The sequence below is a fragment of the Populus nigra genome, chromosome 19 (assembly GCF_951802175.1).
Source record: "Populus nigra chromosome 19, ddPopNigr1.1, whole genome shotgun sequence".
Lineage (NCBI taxonomy): Eukaryota > Viridiplantae > Streptophyta > Magnoliopsida > Malpighiales > Salicaceae > Populus > Populus nigra.
Genome location: NC_084870.1, coordinates 3,807,736 through 3,830,452, shown reverse-complemented (window position 1 = coordinate 3,830,452; position 22,717 = coordinate 3,807,736). Strand labels below are relative to the sequence as shown.

General features: G+C 31.4%; 2 protein-coding genes across 9 annotated transcripts; both read left to right on the top strand.

Annotated features, from left to right (window-relative positions):
• Positions 1-11,017: 11,017 nt before the first annotated feature.
• LOC133679965 (serine/threonine-protein kinase Nek5-like) lies at positions 11,018-20,770 on the top strand. Of its 8 annotated transcripts, none has more exons than XR_009836249.1 (16): positions 11,018-11,576; positions 11,682-11,748; positions 11,833-11,898; positions 11,972-12,018; positions 12,116-12,161; positions 12,256-12,336; positions 12,433-12,475; positions 12,575-12,624; positions 13,645-13,726; positions 13,802-13,851; positions 14,682-14,755; positions 15,931-15,982; positions 16,068-16,724; positions 16,808-18,319; positions 19,651-20,328; positions 20,482-20,770. XR_009836249.1 is itself a non-coding variant. In XM_062102711.1 (16 exons), exons 2-15 carry the CDS (start codon positions 11,479-11,481, stop codon positions 18,302-18,304), a joined length of 2,910 nt encoding a protein of 969 aa, XP_061958695.1. In that variant the 5' UTR covers positions 11,018-11,157; positions 11,339-11,478; the 3' UTR covers positions 18,305-18,319; positions 19,651-20,770. The 8 variants fall into 8 exon arrangements, 7 of the variants coding, with proteins under 7 accessions (XP_061958695.1, XP_061958694.1, XP_061958696.1 ...); XM_062102711.1 differs by having other exon boundaries at positions 11,018-11,157; positions 11,339-11,576; positions 19,651-20,770; XM_062102710.1 differs by having other exon boundaries at positions 11,018-11,157; positions 11,250-11,576; positions 19,651-20,770.
• On the top strand, positions 19,914-20,618 carry LOC133680104 (uncharacterized). Its single transcript, XM_062102928.1, has one exon. It carries the CDS (start codon positions 19,914-19,916, stop codon positions 20,616-20,618), a length of 705 nt encoding a protein of 234 aa, XP_061958912.1.
• Positions 20,771-22,717: the final 1,947 nt, after the last annotated feature.

Below are 22,717 nucleotides of genomic sequence, written 5' to 3'. Positions count from 1 at the left end.
ATATACTAAAGTTATATTTGGATATATAGTTGTTAACAAAGTTATTTTTATTAGTTTTGCATCAGATTTATTTCATGTCTTTGAAACATCCATATTTCGTATAAATTCGTTTACTATTCGCGAAAACATAATTATAGTTTTGTATTTGTTTATTTTCATATGGTTATTTTTTCTCAAGTCATTATACATATTTGGATTTCATGAGAAGTATGAGGATATATTTTTTCTTGACACTAACAAAACTTTACATATTTAAAGATGTATGAAAAGAGCAATACGACACCTCTAATGGAGGGTAACAATCAGAATATTCAAATGTAAGCCTTGGCACAACAAATGGATAAGATGGAGATAGTGATGATAGACTTACAAGATGATATGATAGAGATAAGGGGAAAATATGATAATGAAAGTGATGGACTAAGAAATAAGGCTAATCGAAGGGGAAACCATGTTAACAGGTCCAAAAGACGTGTTAACAACAACTTTGATGACTTTGTTAATGATAATGTAAATATGAAAGATGATGAATTTGATGATGTGTTTGCAGGGCATGGAGATATATTTCAATTATATAAAGGTCAAAGAGATGATGGGTTTAGGCATCATAGTCAATTCAACCAAAAGAGTAGGAATCGTGATGACATTGATGGAGATTTGGGCACCATTTAAGATAAAAAAAATCTCCACTTTTCAAGGAAAAAAAATCTTGAAGCATATTTAAAGTGGGAAAAAAAAGATAGAATGGGTTTTTTTTATCATAACTATTTGGAATAAAAAATGATGAAACTTGCAATCAATGAGTTTACATATTATACAATAATATAATAGGATCAACTTTTGTTAAATAGAAGGAGGAACTAAGAGAGACCTATTAATACTTGAGATGAAAAGAAGGCTATAATAATAATAAAAAAAAAAGAAAAAACAGTTTGTTCTCAGCCACTATTATAAGGAACAATTTTAGAAACTATAAGGTTTGAATCAGGGGTATAAAAGTATGAAGGATTACCATAAAGAGATGAAGATTTGATGCGAACCTCGTGATCACACAACCCAACGCAAAGACACCAAATTCCCGAAAAGCCAATTAAATCAGGTTTGATAGGATTGTGACACAAAAATAACTTGTACCTAGGCACCAACACTATTGGAAACAGAAACCTCCACCTAATGAATATTGATTCGTGAACGAGAAGTATAAGGATGATGTTACGAAGTCAGTTTTTCTTTGATAAGTCATTTTTTAGTTCTTTAGAGAACCAAGAAAATAAGATTATTCCACCAACGCACAATAAGTGCGACAAATAAGAAGTTTTATTAATCTGAATTGTCTAACTTACATGCCTAGTTATGCCCTTATTTATACTGACTCTAGACTTAAATAAACTCTATTGAACCCCCTTAAAATTGACCCAAATAAGTAATAATAACCCAAAGACTAAGATGAAAATAATAAAAATCCAAAAATTATTATCCTAAATATACTAGAATCAGATTTTTCACCATTAAGAAGTCTCAAATAGACTAGGAAATCTGATTTGAAGGTAGAATTAATTTTGAAATCTTCTTTCGTTATTGTAGTTATGATGAATAAGGAATCCTTGTATGAAAAGGATTCTGAAACATCTATGAAACCTTGCCACACTTGAAAACTATGTTGCAACCCATTAAAGATCTTTGTAGAACTAGGAGATTCCCAAAACAAGTTGCCACATCCTTGTAGGAAAAAGAATCATTGCCAAATAGGAAGTCCATAAGTCAAAAGGAAGTAAATAATAAAATTCATACAATCTGTTCTGACTTATATCGCATGTTCTTCCTGAACTCTGATTCATCTGAATCTTTACCCCAACATAGATCAATACATCTGGAATCTTAATGTCAAATTTCCGCTAGATCCAATGGTTGGATTTGGAGTTATGCTCAATAACATTAAAGTGGACAATAAAAAATTTTACACCAAAATCTGAATCTAACCTTATTTGAATCGTATCAAGATTGCTATGATTTGGGCTAATATAGTGGAGGATAAAGAGACCACTATGGCAAGATTTCTTAATGGAATGAATAGAGATATAGCAAATATATAGAGTTAGAGAACATGATACATACGGCTACAAAGGTAGAGAGAAGACTTAAAAGGAAGGGCAATACACATCATGTATGTAATTTGGGTTCTTTGTCATAATGAAGGCCAAATTTAAGGATACAGGAGATTGTCCAATCCAAGTTGTGTTGTAAGTGCTAAATCTAAACCACCTAAAGCTAAGAAAAAGATCACTACAAATTCCATAGGTAAATTAGAAACCCAACCTATTTGTAACCATAATATCAAATGTTTCAAGTGTTTGAGGATTAAATATGTTGTTTTTTAGTGTCTAAATAATAGGGTGATGATTTTAAAGGATCATAGTGAGGATGAGTCTGAAAATGATGAATCTCAAAATGATAAGATACCACCATTTGAGGATTGTAGTTATGAAAGGGTTGAATACTTGGTTGAGAGGGAGGCCTTAGTTATAAGGCATACACTACATGTTTAGGTTAAGAAAGATGGTATGGAGCAGTGAATAGAGAACATCTTTCATAAGTAAAGTTATATCCAAAATAAGATATGTAGTATGATCATTAACGAAGGTAGTTGTGCAAATGTAGCTAGTATAGCTCTTGTTAGAAGTTGAATTTGAGTACTGTAAAACATCATAAACCTTATAGATTGGCATGGTTGAATGAATATGGTGAAATTAAAGTGACTAAAAAGGTCTTGATTTTGTTTTTGATTGGGAGATATTCCAATGAGGAATTATGTGATATGGTTCCTCTGTATGCGAGTCACTTATTATTGAGTCGTCCTTGGTAATTTGATAAAAAGACAATGCATGATGGGTTTAGGAATAAGTATACTATTGTAAAATATGGTAAAATCATCATCCTTATACCATTATCACCCAAACAAATGTATAATGATCATATTAAATTCAAGTGAGGAACATGGTGAGTAAAGAAAGTCAAATTTTATTAAAGATGTGTTTCCTAAAGATATTCCAAGTGGTTTACCACATAAAAAAAAAAAGAATTGAACATCAAATAGACCTTGTACCAAAAGCTACAATTTCTAATCGACCAACGTACCGAAGTAATCCCAAAAAAGTGGAATAATTGATGTCAAAATGGTATAAACATAAGAGTATGAGTCAACATGTTGTTTTGGTCTTACTTATGTTTAAAAAGGATAGAACTTGAAAGGTGTGTGTTGATTGTTGTGTCATTAACAACATAACTATAAAGTATAAACATCTTATCCCTATGCTTGATGTATGTTAAATGAGTTGTATGGATCATGTGTATTTTTAATATTTGATTTAAAAATGGATATCATCGGATTAAGTTGAAAGAAAATAATGAATGAAAAACTATGTTTAAAACTAAGTATGGTTCATATGAATACTTTGTCATGCTTTTTAGACTTACAAATGCATCTAGTACATTTATGAGATTAATGAATCATGTGTTGCATGTATTCATAGGAAGATTCATATTTGTGTACTTTGATGATATTCTAATATATAGTAAAAACTTGATTGAGCATGTTGAATATTTCTATAATGTACTTAAAATGTTTCGTAAAAGATAATTGTAAGCTAATTTGAGAAAGTTTACCTTTTGCATGAAGAAAATTATGTTTCTTGGTTATGTTACAAGTGCTTAGGGTATTAAAATAGATAGGTTATCCGAGAATGGCCTACACCTAAATCGTTCACTAAGATAAGAAGTTTTCATGGTTTGTCTAGTTTCTATATGTGTTTTGTTAAAGGTTTTAGCACACTAATCATGTCTTTAACAAAAATTATGAAAAAGTCAATTGGTTTTAAATGGAAAATTGAATAGGATAATGCATTTAGTTTGTTGAAAGAAAAACTATGCTCTACACTCAATTTTATGTTCTTCACATGACTTTACAGAAGTTTTTGAGATTAATTGTGACGCATTAGGAATAGTTATTGTAGTTGTTTTAATGCAAGATAAAATACCCATTACTTTTTCAATGAAAAGCTAATTAGGCCACTTTGAACTACCCCGCATATGATAAAGAGCTTTATGCATTGGTGAGGGCTTTGAAGGTGTGGTAATATTACCTATGTTCAAATAAATTCATAATTCATTCGAATCATAAATCATTAAAGCATTTGAAAAGACAAGGTAAGCTAAATCAATGACATGCCAAGTAGATGGAATTCATTGAAACTTTACCATGCGTGATCAAATACAAGCAAAGTAAAAAAAAAAAAGCATTATGACTAATACATTATCGTGAAGGTATGTTCTTTAATCTTCTTTGAATGTTAAAATGTCGGGATTTAAGTATGTGAATGATAGTGATTTCAATAATGTATATCATGTGTGAGAGAATTTGACTTTTGGTAAATTCTATAAACTTGATGGATATCTATTTAAAGAGAATGCATTGTGTGTGCCTATGAGTCATATGCGTGAATTGTTTGTTTGTGAAACACATGTGGGTGGTATAATGGGATATTTTAGTGCGGCAAAGATTTTAAATGTATTGTATGAACACTTTTATTGGCCTAAATTGAAAAGGGTGTGTAAAGAATCTATGAGGAAAATAGTGTGTCTTGATCTTTGCTTAGAATTGAAAGTGTTGAACATTAAGACGAGTACAAAGGTGAAAATCACATTCAAAACTCATATCGAAGCTTCCTACACATGCCCCCATGTGCCTCTTTTAATTTTGTTCACAAGCCAACTCTTCTTTTTCACTTAATAGCATTGACCTAATTGACTCGATAACCTGAAACCGACCTGCCCGACTCGGCAATCAAGTTGTCAGTCAAGTTAACAGCCGCATCGTTGATACGCGACCCAACTGTTTGCCGTGTCATCTGACATGTGTGTAACCACCTAAGCAGCCATGTTAGTTTCATGTCTAGTCATTTTCCATATGTATACCAATCATCTCTTTTGTCTAGATCTAAGCCATTTGAAGTTCAATTTGGACTATTTTTCTCTTAGTTAATTTGGCTATTAGAAGGTCTCCTATTCTTTACAATTTATAGTTTGGAGTCTTTACTTTCCTCCTACCAAAGCTTTAATTTCCAGTTAGATTGAAACAATAATATTGGTAGGTTTCAACAAACAAATATACACATAAAATTCAATTATTATTCATTTCCTAGGTTTTCCCCCAACCCTTTCTCCCTTTGGCGGGAGGGAAAGGAAGGAAGGCATATTCAAATGCAAAGCATGCCAACTACCCCTTAATTAATTAAAGGCATTGATCTTATCAACTACTATAGGATAGGATGGCAAAATAGGTAACCTTCATGACTCCTCCTATATATATTGTATCCCTTTACATTTAAATGCAATGGAGAGTTGTTGCACCATTAATATAATATCATATAGCTTAATCTTCTGTTAAATCAATTAGAAAAACCTCTCAAGACACTGAAAATGGGCTAATTATTATACTACTGTTTAGCAATTAGTTGGATATCTTCATGAAAATGACAAATTACAGCATAATCACGCATTAAACACAGTCAAAGAATTGTTACTGAAATCGAGATTCTACCCTTTTCTTTTCTTCACCAACATTCAACTCTCCATGACCAATCCCAGGTGAATTTTCTCTCGTGGCTAATATGGTAAGATTCTCCTACCTAATCATCTTTCTAACTCTTCTCCCTTTTATATTCGAGTTCTTGCGTTGGATTTGGTGGGAGGAGCAGCTCAAGTCGAGACATGGCATCGTCTAATTTGTCCGCATTTTGTTTTTTTTGAAAAATAATTTTGGCAACATCACAAAACTATGATTGAAAAAGAAACAATTATATCCACCGGTCAAGAGTCCATGGAATTCGTATCAATTGATTGATGTTATTGTCATATATATGCTAATAATATACCCAGAATGAGTTCGACGTCACTTTTATATACGTGTGTGTGTAACTTCTTTTTGTATTTATATATTATGCTAAAAATAAGTATGTAAATTCTTTTTTATTTTAATGAAATACATGTGAATTCTTTGACATAAGATCAGTATTCCCATGTGAATGTTAGGTTCGAGTCATGGGATTGTTAATATGATGATCATTAGAAGCTTGTATGGTCGTTAACTTCAAGACTCGTAGAATTAATCGAGATGCACGTAAAGTAGCCTGAATACTCACATTACTAAAAAAACATAATCCCTTGTATAGTATCAAACATAAAAAATAATAGATGATTGTAGTTGGAGCATACAAGAGTAAATTAATTAGCTAAAATATATAATAATGGAGTAGAGAGATTACATTTTAACAGTTGGCGGTATGTATTTTATTTATGTATTTATTTATTTATTTATTTATTTTTGGGGGGTTACTGTGTATAATTTATCATTTCTTTTTTTTTTAATGGATAATAATTTAGTTAAAACAAATGGAAATGTTGACTGACTAAACTTTAAGACAGCTTGTGCGCAATATTAATTATTCATCGGAGATAAATCAGATTTATTCATTCTCAAAATCTTAAATAAACAAGGGATAATTTTCTATAGTTTAGTATTTTTTTCACTTTGTCTAATTTAATTTTTTTGTCAATAAAATTCAAAGAAAGATAAAAATATGAATTTATTCTTATAAATAATATAACACAAACACACAAACCGCATATGAGTTTCCTTTTCCATTTTCTTTCTCTCCCTTCTTCATTTTTCTCTCTTTATCTCTTCTGTCTCAATAAATAAATAAATAAAGTAGTTTATTTCAACCAAAAAACAAAATTTGCATGCAAATTCACCATTGATAAAACAATTATTTGTTTACCAGTAAAATTCACAAGATCTTTGCCTAAACAAGTCTTAAGTTTTTTTTTGCCAGCGGTGAGAAATTAGTTATGTTTATCGACTATAGAGTTTATATCATACATCCTCGCAAATCAAGAGATGACGTTTTTAAAATGTGAGTAGCATCATCTTTCGAGGTTGGTGGAGAGGATTTTCATTTAGAAATACGGGTCAACTCGTGTATTTTAAAAATTTAAATTTGTTTTTTATTAAAAATTAATTTATTTTATGTTTTGATATGTTGATCTCAAAAATATTTTTTAAAAAATAAAAAAAATATTATTTTGATGTATTTCAGAATAAAAAACATTTTGAAAAACAATTACAACTACACTTTTAAACAAATCCTTTCTGGCTTGTTTGGCTAAGGAGGTAGGAAAGAAATTTTACAATGCTTAGTAAGTAACTAGTAGTATTTTATTAGTTACCCTGGATAAGTAAAACAGAGAAATTGGAGGTAGAGATATTCTTATTATTTTTTATTGGTCATGAATTTTATTTTTTCTCTTCTTTTAGTGTCTAATTTTTCTTCAAGGTAGAGATACAAAATAACTAATAGGATACCACTAATTATTCTTTAAGCATCACAAAAAAATTTAAAGGCAGTAGTAGAGCAAGAGTTGAAAGGTCATCTAGCTTAAAAGAGAAGTTAGAAATGAAATGATATACCCAAGTTGATTGAGTTATATATAAAAAAAAAAGTTTGGAAGACATACAATTCAAAGGTTGTTTGGAACTATATTCTAAACGGTTTTTTATTAAATTTTGATTTTTTTGTGTTTAAAACTTTTTTATATATTTTTGAATGATATACCAATATAAAAATAATATTATTTTAATACATTTAAAAAATAACCATTATCATAACCAATCTGGCACATGTTATTAATTTTATGATGGTTTCTTGGTAAGGCAGAAGAGGAGTAAGGAAAAAGGAATCCTGCTAGTTTACACAATAGTTAGAAGATCTGGTCTCATCTAATAGGTTAATTTAGAATTCTAGTTAAATTTGAAAAAGTAAAAACAAGTATGTAATGATTCAATAAATTCTGTCTGACCTGCTAGGTTAACACATGATCCAACAAAACCTTACATTTGTGCGACAAACTAAAAAATTTAATCTTTGATCTAATTATATTTTTTGAAAGCATGTCCATGAACATGACATGGAACCAAAAGTAGGGACAAAAAAAAAATAAAGTTTCAGTTAAAAGAGTTAAAAGAGGGACAAGAACAAATTATAAATAAAGATAAAAGGGAAGGTCAATAAAGCATGGGCATTCCCTTTTGCATATAGAGGGGGACAATTAGAAGTTGTTTTTAATCGATCTAATTTTATACATATGAGTTTATTATTTTTTTATTAATTATTAATTTATTTTAAAATTTACTATATAAATACTAGAAAAAAATGTATATTTTAATGTGAAATTAAAAACTCATTAGTATATATATTTTATGTTTACAATAATAAAATTATGTTTTTTTTAATGTAGAATAAGAAATTTTTTTGGTTTAAATATTTTAACTTAAAAGAAGAAAATAATATATTTCTAATATGGGATAAAAAAATATTTTAAAATAATATGTTAAATTTCATTATTTACAATATGTTTAATTTATATTTATATGAATTATTTTTTAATTTTTTTATATGAAATATTAAAATCTCAAATATATATATTTTTTAATTTTTTCGAGTTGATGTAAAACCTGATCTTTAATATTTTAACTTGATTAAATTTTGAGTCGGGTTTTATTAAACCATATGATTTAGACAAATCTTTTTGCATCCATTGTATTTTCGTACTCTTCAATAGACTTCAAGTGCTCTAAAAAATTTCCCTAATGTACTGTGTTTTGGAGAAAAGACCTTAGGTTACACAGTTCAAATAGATTTTCAAAATTGATAAATAAAAGAGATGCAAATCTTTAGAAATGAAAAATAATAGCAAATACTCTCTTTTGTAGCGGATTTGAGTTCCAGCAAATCGTTATTTTGGTTTGATGGATATAGGTGGTGGATTTCAAGTTTGATTATAGTTATTTTTTAAAATATTTTTTATTTTGAAATATATTAAAATAATATATATTTTTTATTTTTTTAAAATTATTTTTAACATCAATGCATTAAAATAATCTAAAAATACTAAAAAATATTAATTTAAAAAAAAAATAAAAACAATTCAGATAATTTTAAAAACTCTTTTAAAAAACAAAAACAAATAGGCTTTCCAAGAGAAGAAAAGATTGAGATGATGGTTAGAGGGGTTTTTTTTAAAATTTGATAATAAAATTATAATCTTTGATTTAAAAACTTTTTAGTCATTAATTAAAATATAATGATAATTTTGTAAATAATTAAAACTTTTATTTTATTTTATATATATACATAGGTGAGAACATAGAGTATTGCATTATTTATAAATTATAAGATATAAACTATGATTTTTAAAAAATAAAAGCAAAGTAAAAAAAAAAAAAAGAAGTAAACCTCGTGATGCTAGTATAATTAACCCATTAAACAATTCTCACCTACTCGCTCCGTCTAAAGAAAATGATTTCTTTTGCTCATGTGAGCTTCAGTGTTATAATAATGTGTTGCCATCTGTCATGATTATCTATATTAATTTAATCAATTAAAACCTAAAAAGCTTATGCTCTTTTCACATGCTTTCAGATAAAAATCATTCCAGCTAAATAAAATTTAATTCATCAATAAAATTTTAAAATATAATTTATATTTATTTTAAGTGAATGGTTTTTAAGTCTAAATATCTCAAACAAAATCACGTCATTTTATATCATTAATTAATTTTAGTTAAAATATAAATGAGAGTAATGGCATTTCATCCTTGACCAATAGTCTGCATGGAACATTTCGGGTAGTGTTAGGTATATTGGATGGATTAGATAAGATAATTTTTTTTTTGGAGTTGTTTGATGTACTCCTGAGATAGTATAAAAATTAATTTGTGTCTTGCCCAAGGTTGTTTTAGTGGATAAATTTTTTTATTTTTTCTCATGGGTAGGATAAATTTGTCAAATTCTATGCACAAAGATTAATCTAGTTAATTTGGCTTAATATAAAAATAAAAATAATTATTGTTATAGTTTTAAAATCTAATTTGAAGGTTAATCCGGGGACAAGCCCGGGTCACATGCTGCGTTAACCGTTAACCCAAGTCAACAAAAATATAAAAATAAAAATTATCATAGTTTTAAAATCCGATTTAAGGGTCAACCTGGAGCTAGATCTAAGTCACGGGTTAGGTTAAGTATTGATCCAGGTCAACATAAGGATAAAAATAATTATTATCATAGTTTTAAAATCCGATTCAGGGATCAACCTAGAGTCAGACTCGGGTTAACCATTGACTTGAGTCAATGTAAAGATAAAAACTATTATTATTAAAGTTTTTAAATCTTACTTAGCGATCGACTTGAGACAAGGCTCAAGTCATGGGTCATGATATATCTTGAGTCGACTTAGTTGAAGGTTGACTTGAGTTTTTTATTAGATCAAATCGAATTAATCATTCTTTTATTTTTTGTTAAACCCATTCTGGTCCAGACCTCGGGTCAATCGAGTCTTTTCTAGTGTCTACCAAATAAAAAATAAGGTAAATTGTTCAGTCCAATGCAAAATACATCAAGTACATGACAAAAACAATTATTTATTCAGTCTAATCTTTTTTGATCCAGTTAAAATATTATTGTCTAGCATATCAAACATTATCTAATAATATATATAAGGTGATTGGTAGTATTGTATTAGTTATTTATTAATTTTATTTTTAAGAAAAAAAGTTGAAAAAATAAAATTTATGATCTTTTTTTTATGTATTTATTTTTTCAGAGTGAGTGATAAAGAGTAAGTAATAGGTTGATATTTTATTTATTTATTTATTTAAAATAAATCTAGAAAATAATTAATAGGATATCACTAATACTATAAATTTATTTAATTTTTCTAACTATTAATCTGGAGGATTTTAATAAAATCTTATATTTGAAACTATGAATTAAATTAATATTAACATTTTTTAAAATATTTATTAACCCATTTTTTATCTAGAAATTTTAAAATAAAGATGACGAAGGTAATATAAATTTATTGTGATCTTATTCGTTAATTAAGTTTAAATTGAAAGAATGTAACTGACTCACAGAGAAAGTAGCTGTTAATGTCGGCGTAGACTGAAGCTCACCCATACCCATGACTCCTCTGGTTTCCACTCAAAGACAGTGAGGAGGAAGCGTATACTTGAAAATTAATTAAAGCAAGTATTAATAGAAGTGTAAGTGTGTGTATTAAATGCTCATTAGCTAATTAACTCATTAAAAAGAAGACCATACATTTTTTTTTAATCTAAGTTTTACTCAAAAGTAGTAGTTGGAAGTTGAAAGAGAGTGAAGTAAGCGAGAGAAAGGAAGGAAGTGGATTGGATTCAAGTTTAATGAAATCTTAATTGAAAACAGTTCAAAGGAATTGCGGTTTGAGATGCATGAAGAAGAAGACTCGTCGGTGGTGGAGATTCAGATAATGCATTTTGAATTGAAGAAAATGTGATTGTGATTTTAACGGACATAAGAGAAGAGAAGAGGAGATCGAGAGAGAAATGGAGTCACGAATGGATCAGTATGAAATCATGGAGCAGATCGGTCGTGGTGCTTTTGGTGCTGCTATTCTTGTTCATCATAAATCCGAGAGGAAGAAGTAATCTCTCTCCTCTATTCTACTGTTTATGTATTTTAGTACCAGTTTTTTTTTTTTTTTTTTGCAATGTATTGATTATTTTATTTTATTTTGAGAAATGGTTAGGTATGTGTTGAAGAAGATCAGGCTTGCGAGACAAACTGAGAGATGCCGGAGATCTGCTCATCAAGAAGTAAGTCTCAGTATTTTTCATATTCTTCAACGAATATTTAGGTTTTGTTTTATATGGAGATATTGAGAATTATATTTAATGTAGATGGCGCTGATTGCGCGAATTCAGCATCCGTACATTGTGGAATTTAAAGAAGCATGGGTTGAGAAGGTGAGACTTTCCTTTGATTTACGATTTATATTTATGAAATTGAGCTAATTTGTTGTGTGCATTGGCGTTGTAGGGTTGCTATGTTTGTATTGTTACCGGATATTGTGAAGGTGGAGATATGTGAGTGTTGTTTTTTAAGTAATCAAGTTTTGGCTTACAAGGTTTTGGTAATTTACGAGACTCGATTGTGTTTTTTGGTTTTGGGATTTGGTAACAGGGCTGAATTGATGAAAAAATCAAATGGGGTGTATTTTCCTGAAGAGGTAAGTAAACACAATTGCTTGTTTGTTGTGTTTTTTTTTTTTTTGGGTTTTGTTTTGACTTGTCGTATTGTTGATGATATTGAAAATTGTTCAGAAACTCTGCAAGTGGTTCACTCAACTACTGTTAGCGGTGGAATATCTGCATGGCAATTTTGTTCTACATCGGGACCTGAAAGTAAGAAGAATAATCAGTATTTGGATTAGGAATTTGAATTTCTCTATTGCTTTTGGAGGTGTAATGGATTGAACCTATGAAGCACTCTCTTTGCAGTGTTCCAACATCTTTCTTACCAAAGAACAGGATGTTCGCCTTGGTGAGTTGCTCTTTTTATCAACATTTAGTTGTTCTATCATTGGATTTTTTTTTATGTTTATGTCTTGATTTTGCTTTTCTTTTTCTTGGTAATATTTAGGGGATTTTGGACTTGCTAAGACTCTGAAAGCAGATGACTTGGCTTCCTCAGTATGTGCTTTGCTTTTTCTTTAATTTTTTATTGTTTTTGGGTCGTTTGTTTATTGAGCACAGAGAAGAGTTTGTTCTGCATTTGCTTCCCCTTCAAGATGTTTTCTTTTTTTTACACTGGTATATTTTTTCTCAGAAATAGAATATATGTGAAGCATGAGCTTGTGAAACCATCTCATTTTGAATCCAGGACTCATTTTAAAATCTTTGCTATCAAGCCAGATGGATTGTAATGTACTGTGATATGTGTATCTATGAATTATGCTAGTAGAAATGCTGCATTTTTTTATTTACTAAGTGCATATAATGTCTGATGGCTAAAGTTTTGTTATATTAATTGTTTACTAAGGTATTAAACTTTATAGTCAAACTCCATTGGGATTCATTTGTATTCTCATCGACAAATCTTGCGTTGATTGAAATCCATGTTGTTTATGAGAAGATGCTGGATTGTATATTTTAATAACACTATTTTTTTTCTTTTTTGTAAATCTAAATTTAAATCATCAAATTGCTTTGCCAACTAATGTAGTTTCTTTATCTACCAAAAACAAAAAACTTCAGAACAGCTAAAATTTGGTACAAAATAATATGTAGGATGTCCAGGCTTTAATATTTCTAAATTTATATGGTCAAATTCCTTTTCCAACTACTATGTAGTTTCCTTAAATACCAAAAAAGAATACTTGTATATCATCTAAACTTTACTACTAAATAGTATGTAGGATGTCCAGGGTTAATTATTTCTCACTTGTATGTACACTGTCAAACTAAAATCATCTGTAGTTGCAAAGTCGAGCAAACTAGTCTGAATACTTAGTTGGAGATAGATCTAAATCCAAACTGCAAGAATATATGAAACTTGTAAACATGATTGTTCCTTTATGATGAAGTTAATTTCCCTAGACACCAAGGAAATTACCGAGTACCGTATACTATAATTGAAGAGACATAATAACTACTGGCATTTCCAATTATCAACCTTGAAACTAAAAGTTGTTTTTTTTATCTTTTGTGCAGGTGGTTGGAACTCCTAATTACATGTGCCCTGAACTACTTGCAGATATTCCTTATGGTTTCAAATCAGATATTTGGTCCTTGGGTATGTGCTTTCTAGGTCATATCTGAGATTTTTGTTACTTGTAGTGCCTTTCTAAAACGTCCCTCTGTTGAATAGGGTGCTGTATGTATGAGATGGCTGCTCGTCGTCCTGCCTTTAAAGCTTTTGTAAGATTTCCCATGGTTCTTTTCACATTACATATCTTATCGTTGGAAATTTGTTGAAGCTCTTTGGCCCCTACAACTTGCTTAATACATAGATTGTGATATCTTGATTAATGTTTTATGACAAGTTGTGTAATTTATTACTTGAATCGCTTGTCTGTATAATAATATCTTTCATGACACTGTAAAATGAGAACTTGAAATTCACTTGTATCTTTATTATCAATCTGTTTATTTATTTTTTATTTTTTATGTAAAGCAACAGAACGTTTGTAAGTAGTTCCTGGAGTTTGATAGTCACTTGAAATTCTAAAGCATTTGGAATACTGTAATGACCCATTCATGGCTTTTGCTTGATTGTTATGTTGCGGAGATGAAATAAGTGTAATACCAGTACCAGCTGACTTACTGTACCTGTTTTTTGGTTCATCAGTAGGTTCTTTGAGCTTCACAATAGGGGGTAGCCCCAGACCTCCCTAAATTGTTTCTATCCTAGGTGTGAGCTGGATTTGATCCCAGATTGCTTGATGTGATGCCAAGTGACTTTACCTGCTAAGCTAACTAGCACCCATGACCTGCCAACAATTTGACAGAGCATGGATGCTATGTAATTTCAGCATAATATATTTTCAGAAATCAGGAACCAACTTATGTTCTATTTGCCTTTATTCCTGCACCAACATTTCAGAGTTCAATTTGGCATGCTAAATATGTAGGGTTTAATGTCAAGCTTCTCATGAAGGCATTGTTTCCTTGATTGACTTCATCTACATCTAATTGTACAAGTTTCTTTATTTTCACTCCCTAATTGCATCAAGATGTCAAATTTGCAGGACATGGCAGGATTGATTAGCAAGATAAATCGTTCTTCTATTGGCCCGTTGCCTTCCTGCTATTCTCCGTCTTTGTAAGTCTCCATGGACTGTCGTAAAGCTTATTGCTTGTGTATTTGATAATAAACAACATCCATCTCACATTGCCTACTATGGTACTGTACTTAGGAGTTGACTAGGCAATTACTATTTGTAGCCATACAGGCTACCAAAACAATCTATGCAGTTATGGCAGAAAACTGGAACCATATGAAATTTTAATTGATTGACAAGGTTCCTATCATTTATTGCTGCAAGTGTGATTATTCGAATTGATTTCTGCATGTTAATTATCTTGTTGGTTTTTTTTGTTGATACGAGTATTAAAGATGAATTGTGACATTCCTCTTTATAAATTACGTTAATGATCTAATATGCTCTTCAATCATTGCTTGTAACAACAGTGTGGACATGCAGTCTCTATCTTGGTGGGATAATAGCATTTTTACTTGCAACTTTAGTGTGATATCTATTTATGTCTCTGAAATTTAACTCTTCCTGTTTGAATACCTAAACTGTGTACAGACTTCCAATAAAGTTCATTTTGAACAAATACCCTCTTTATCAATAACATGACAATTAGTTTAAATATCTACATAAGGGTATTTGTGAAACAATGTACCTGATTAGGGATTGTTAAATAGTTAAGATATTCGAACAAGAAAAGTTGGAGTTGAAAGATTGAATTAGAAGTTTTGAAAAAGTTAAAGAGGATTAAAATTCACTTACCCCAAATTTCATTAGAGAACATTAATGGACACAATATATTCAATTATATAATAGATTAAGATTTTATTACACGATGTCCCTGGCATCAAGCAACTGTTACTTTTCTCTCATGTTTATACCTTTTGTTGTTAGGTTTAAATGGGGACACCTGATAATTGATTTCACGTGCATCACGGGCAAGCTGAGAACACCTTCATTCTAAATTTTTGTATTGAATAAATTTGCAATGAGAAGTAGCTTCATCTTTTCTATGTGTCATTTTTTCCTTCTTACTACTCCTCAAGGCTTGATGATGAACAGAAGACTAGATTTTTGAAGATCATATAATGGATCCCATTTGAGTCCTGGCAATTTAACCACCTTACCTCTATGAAAATGGATAGCTTTGCTGTTTTTGTTTTGTTTCTGTCCTGTGCTATGTTGATGGCGATCCACCTTTGAGTCACTGCTTAGCTCTAATATTAAATGTCTGTGCCTGCAGGAAAACACTCATTAAAGGCATGCTGAGAAAGAATCCTGAGCATCGTCCAAATGTAAGACTCTTAAAATTTATGTGCCAACTTCAACAGTTTGTCATTACAGGACTTCATCTTAGCAATCTGCATTTCCTTTGGTCAGGCATCCGAGATTTTGAAGCACCCATACTTGCAGACATATGTCGATCACTACCGTCCATCCTTCAGTCCTCCCACATCCTGCTCTCCTGAGAAACCTATTCCTAGAAGTCGTGAATCTCGAAGAAGTATGGATGAAAGCCAGACCAGTAATAGTTCTAGTAGTGATAAGGATAGTTTGCCTCCAAGTGATCGGAATATCCCAGCAGTGGTCTCAAATTGTGACAATAAAGCCACTGATACAGATTTAGCTTCTGTTGGTGATGAAGATGGGACCAAGGAGCCCATGCCAAGCGAAGAAGAAAAAAGTCCCAATGTTTGCATTGTCAAAATGAATGAGCAGAGGGTGATGAAACCTTCTCATAATGAACATGGATGCAATGTCGAACCAAAGCAACCAAAAACTATCAAAGGTATTATTATGATGGCCTTAAAAGAAGGAAAACCTAGAGAAAATAGTTCCTCGTCGAGAGGAAATCATACAAAGTCTGGAAGTGCACCAACACAAAGAAGTAACATAGAAGCATCACCAAAAGCTCTTGTACCTAATGCCCTTGCATCTGGTTTAAAGTCTAATGCAGATACACCAACTGTTGCACCAGCAAAAGCAGCCTTGGATTCTGCAAAGCGGGTCCAGGGATCACATCCTTTGAAACACCTGGTATAATCAGAACTGACCATACTTTTTCCCTAGTTTGATAGATGTGCTGAAATAATCATTTGCTTTCCAAATTACTTTTGCAGGTGCCTATAATTGAGTCCTCACTGAAGACTAAACTCAGACATGATGGGACTCCTCCACCTGTTCCAATTAAACATGTTGATGATGATGGACTTGCCATGAAGCCAAGGCAAAGAACACCTAGTCTATTTAGGCGATCCTCATTTCCTGGAAGGACAAGACAAACAGGAGCTGATGTTCCAAATGGAAACATGAAGTTGAGTCCAACTAAGAAAAACCAAGAACCTGAAAATACGTATCAAGTTCCTGATGGTCGCCCTTCTTTTTCCAAGGAGGTATCGCAAGAGTCTCAAAAAGCTCTATTCAGAGCCTGCAAAGGAAAGCAGGCAGAAAGCAGTAATTCTGTCTCATCTTCAATGTCAATTCAATCTTTTGAGCTTTGTGATGATGCAACAACTCCATTTGTTGCCATGCCTGAACAGACACTTCCTAATCACGAGGCAGTCATCTGCACGGAAAGCTTAGAAAATCATCCACCTGGTTGTTCTTCTGCTACCACTTCGCATTCTGGCATGTCTGAAAATTTGTCTAGGGAAAACAGTGCATGTGCTGGATGTGCTCATAAATCCATACTATGCTCAGCGGAAACCTCAAATGTTGTCACAGATCTTCACAAGAAAACTGTTGGTGATGGGAGAGAGGGTGCAAGTAGTGCTCTGAATCTGACAGTCTCAAGTTTTGAAGAGAGATTTATTTGTAAAGATACTAATACCCAATTAAGCAGGCCAAGTACTGGCCCTGATATGGTGCCCCAATCAAATCTTATATCTGCATCTGGTGGTGACGACAAGTTCACAGTAAGAGAACTTCTATCACCAGTTTCAGAAACCACTCCTTCCATTACCTCACCAATGTCAACGAGCCAAAAGAATTTGCAGTCAGAAAAAGCTGCCATTTTACAAAATTCAACTGTTGAAAAACCCACTGCTGCCCATCTGTCTCCTGCTTTTGATGATGTAATACATGTTATACGGCACAGTAGTTTCCGTGTTGGGACTGAGCAGCCAGCTATGGAAACTGTGGAGATGGGGATTCAAAATGTGGATGTGGGAAAGCTATTAAATGTAGTAGGAGATGAACTCGAAATGAGAAATGTGAGTACGCCGATGGCTCTAAAATCATCAAATTGCTCTGAAGCTGTGAGTTTGAAATCAAGTCTTTCAGATCATTTCAGCATTAAAGAAATTGATTTGAGAAACATCAGCCCTCTGGTTCCACAATTTGATTTATCGGAGCTACCAAAATCCAACTCCCCCGTCACTGAAGAGGAAGCAGCAGCAAGGGAAACTTTGGATGTTAAATCTTTCAGGCAAAGGGCAGAGGCACTTGAAGGACTTCTAGAATTGTCTGCTGACTTGCTTCAGCAAAGCAGGTTAGAAGAGCTTGCGGTTGTTTTAAAACCTTTCGGGAAAGATAAAGTCTCTCCAAGGGAGACAGCTATCTGGTTAGCTAAGAGTCTGAAAGGAATGATGGCCGAGGACAGTGGACGGAGTTCATGAATCATGATATCCGTTGTAAGTTGCTCTATGTCAATGCGCGTTTGACATTTGTCTAGTGATTTTAGCCTTCTGTTATGATTTCCACACATTCAAGTTCAATTGGATTTTTACAGAGAACAGCCAGGTATGGTCTTGTCTTTTATTTTATTTTTAATTCTTTCTATCCACTTTGTCATTTTACGTGGTAACCATACAATTGATTACCTTTGTCTCCAAGACAAACGCATGGATATGCTGTGGTAATTGTTAAATATAAGTTTTGGCATTGAAGCTTTTCCATTTGGCTATGCTGCTCTTGGTTTTTTCCGTCAACGGTGACAATTCATTTTCAGAATAGATTGAAAAAAATGTCAAACTTTTTCCCCCATTGAGTACATCATACTATACTCAAACAACACTATAGATGTAGATCTCTGCACCAAAACTAACCGAAGAATACGTTGTCTAGCGGAAGGCAGATCGTCGACGCTTTTAGAAGAAACACTCTTCCTTGATGTGGATTTAGATATAACCTATGCTGTCAAGAATGCTCTCAATAATGAATATGCATAAGATTTACAAGAGCATGAATTCACTCTCAGACAACAGGTTACGTATCTCCGCAAAGAAGATGACAAAACCATTGGTGGACACATTTGTACCTTTGACAATCTTGCAGCTATTGAGAAACCTGTCTTTGACAAAGAAAGAGTTTCTTTTTTTTTTTTCTTTCCTCACTAGTCTTGACCCTCAATACAAGTCTCATAACTACAAAGTCTTGATCAAAGATGTAATTGGTTTACTAATCATTTGAATAGCTCAAAACTCTTTCACCCCACAACTAGTATTTTATGGGCAAAAACAACAGCGTCCTCAATAGTTTCCTTCAAGAAATTATGGCAACAAACACAAGTTTATATCGATTGGGAGAGGCCTCCATGCTCAACAATCCAAAGATACAGAAACGCCCTCCTCACCTGGTGAACATCACATAACACTTGCAGAACGAGAATTATACCGAGAAGAAACCTGCCAGTATTGTGGTGTAGTAGGATATATTGCAAAAATATGTTGGTGGGTGCCAAAATGATCAACTCAACATGAAAATATACCAAACTATCATCACACTCCCTCTCCACATGTGTGGTTCATGATGGCTGTGCACTCCAAAACAAACAAGTAAAAGAAAGAAAGAAAGAAAGAAAAAGTATATAATATGAGTCTTTCACTATTGTTGTCTCGCAGTGGTGCTCCTTTATTTCTATGGATGGATAGAAACTTTCACTACTGTTGTCATGCTTTTAATTTTGAATCTCCATACTTTACATTGCAAGACACTGATCATGATTATGTTTTTGAATTACTAGGAATTCTGTTCCGTTTAGTGACGCGGCGGAGGCAAGAAGCAGCTTGGAAGAATCTGAAGTCGACTTCATGAAGTTTCCTCTCTTCGGACAGGGACGGCTAAATACTACACTCCTATAATATTACTAGGAATTTTCCTTAAAAAGAATCACGCGTCTTGGTCTTTTTATTTTCCTAATAAACTTACCCAACAGTTGAATATTTCTCTCTAACCACAGCTTCTCTGTGACTCTTCCCAAACACAAAGCCAAGCCAGAATATCCTCATGGAGCATACTAATAACTACAACAATCGTACAACTTCCGATCAGCTGCCAACCCAGCAGTCCTTTCAAATTCAGTACTCCTCCCCCTCCAATGCCACTCGGCCTGTTGGGTCAACGAAGAGACGTCCTTCCTTTGTTCCCCGGTTAACGTTGATGGTGGTGATGTTTTTCTTCATACTATGCTTGATCATCTTCATTGCATGGCTTGTCATACACCCTCTTGATCCTGCTATTCGACTCAATTCCCTATCTGTCTCCAACATCACAGTCTCTAATCCTCAATTTGCTGCAAAGTACGACATCGAATTCACTGTGAATAACACTAACAAGAAGGTCAACTTGTTCGTCGACCAAGTCGAAGTCATCGTGAATTATAGAAAGGGCCTCCTTTCCAGTACTCAGATTCTTGGAAAAGGTGAGTATCTTGGAAAGATGAGTGAGGCAAGGTTGAGGGTTGAGTTGGGAAGGGACGCGGTTTGTTCGTTGAAGGATAGGGTTTTTAAGGATATAAGTGATGAGTGGAGCAAAAAGATGGTAAATTTCAATGTCAAATTGTCTATGACTGCAGGATTTGAAATTGGTGTTCTGCCAACCAAGCAAAGAATCATGGAGTTTCAGTGCATGAATTTAACTGTTGAATTCTTCTCTACAAAGGGGACAGGGAAGCTCATGAGCGGAGGGAAGGATTGCTTGCGTCATGCCTGATGTCTTCCTACCTCTTCCTTCCGATCCAATTAGTAGCGCCGCCTGTTCTTTACATAATAATGTGATTTTTCACTTTATTATTGAGCTGATTTATCTTTGAATATAAGTTACATTTTAATTTATTTTTATGATAAGGTTTTTAGATTAAACCATTGAAATTAGTCACGTGATTTACATTACTATTTTTGATGGTTTGACTGGAAAATCTTATAATAATTAACTTACATACCTTATATTCAAAAATAAAATCAGCTCATATAAAAACATATTAAATAATTATTTTATTATGAGGACGGGCGGAGTCATTAGTCTTTTTATTTTATTTTTTCTTGGAGGCAAATCATGCTGTTTTATTTTTATTTTTCACTATGTATATAATTGAGAAATCCAATGTTCAATATATAGATGTGCAAGTTATTAATCTTTTTTTTTCTAAGAAAAAACTAATAAAGATTTATGAAGCAATGGAATTGTTAAATTAGTGTAAACTATATTTTGTTCCCTTTTTTTTGGAAAAATAATTAGTTAATCTTTTATTATTTTTTAACAAATGTTGCACACAAGATTCTAAGTTAGTTTTTAAAGAAGAGAAAAAGACACCGAAGTTATGTGTTTATCTGGTATCATGATGAAATCCTATAACAATTAAAATAAATATTGGATTTAAATCCTAAAGGAAAAAATATAGTTTTTTTTCTTGTTTTCAGAAAACATTTTTTTTTATTAATAACATGGTTTTCTCAACAAAAACTTAAGGCTATTAAAATAAATATTCATAATAATTATAATAATTTAAATTCATGAAAAAAAATGGATTTCTTGAGTCAAATTCCCCTTTTCCCTATTTATTTATTTATTTTGACAAAAAATCTTTTTTTCTAGGAGCATTTTTTTAAATAAAAACTTATCATAATAAAGTTTCAACAAAAAAAAACCATGTCTTCATAAATTTATATGCTTGTATAAAAAAATAAAAAAATAATTAATTCATGAAAACTATATAAAAATTAATAATAAGAAATAACAAACTAAATATGTTATTCTCATTGAATATTCATGTGTATTTTTTATAAAACAAATGCATATTAGATTTATGTATAACTATTCATAAAGTAATTATGCATAGTCATATGATATTTTAAATATTATTATAATTATTTATTTAAAGAGAATTTTATTTTAAAATTTATATAAAAAAATTAAGGGCCTTTTTTAAAATAACTAAATGACATGTCATCCATGAAAGTTTTATTAAACATATAATTTATGACTTGTTTGCTAGAATATATTTCAATCACCTCTCGAAAGATTTGAGAATTTTTACTCGTGAAACTTAAATTTTAACTTGTTTTCATATAAAAAAAAATAGAAATATTTTTATGAACTTTAAAATACTCTCATTTTTAGTCTAAAAATAAAAAATAAATTAAAATAAAAAACTTTAATAAACCCTTATCTACTTTTTCAACATGGTTAAAAAGCAATACCACTTTCATTGAACTCCCATATTCAAGAGGAACTCACTAACACAAAAAATCACCCTTTTTTTTTATAGTTAGTCAAAGTCTTTCTATGTTCTCTTTCTTTTTTTTAGTGACTTTCTCTCTCATCCTTTAATACTCGAGGACTGAAATGTGAGGAAATTAAAGTTTTAGTACTAAAACATAATTAAACATATAAAATTATAGGGACCAAAAATATAAAAATATAAATACTTTTATGAAAACATCAAGGATTAAATTGAGCTTTTAAAGATTGCATTGGAGGGGAAGAATGCAATCCATAATGTTTTGTGCCTTGATAAACAATGCTCGCTATAGTAAAATTGTCATCTCTTTTAGTTAATAGTAATAGATCATTGACTCACGCTATGTTGGAGGGTGAATTATTTTATTTTTTTTAATGTAAAAAAAAATATCCATGCAATGTTAATGTGGGGGTTGATCTGATATGAATTGGTTGACTTGACAAGTTCAAAGTCAACTCGGATAATTGATAAAATCATAGTTTGACTAAAAAAAATTCAAGATGATGCTTTCTAAAATACAATGAGACAACAATATATTCAATTGATGGTTAACTTGTCAAATCCACGACTT

What these genes read in the sequence shown, in the direction of transcription:
- LOC133679965 (XM_062102711.1), top strand. Translation starts at nt 11,479, where the DNA reads ATGGAGTCACGAATGGATCAGTATGAAATCATGGAGCAGATCGGTCGT. An exon ending in CATAAATCCGAGAGGAAGAA is followed by an intron (nt 11,577 to 11,681) that starts GTAATCTCTCTC and finishes AGAAATGGTTAG; the next exon opens with GTATGTGTTGAAGAAGATCA. An exon ending in GGGTGTATTTTCCTGAAGAG is followed by an intron (nt 12,162 to 12,255) that starts GTAAGTAAACAC and finishes AAAATTGTTCAG; the next exon opens with AAACTCTGCAAGTGGTTCAC.
- LOC133680104 (XM_062102928.1), top strand. Translation starts at nt 19,914, where the DNA reads ATGGAGCATACTAATAACTACAACAATCGTACAACTTCCGATCAGCTG.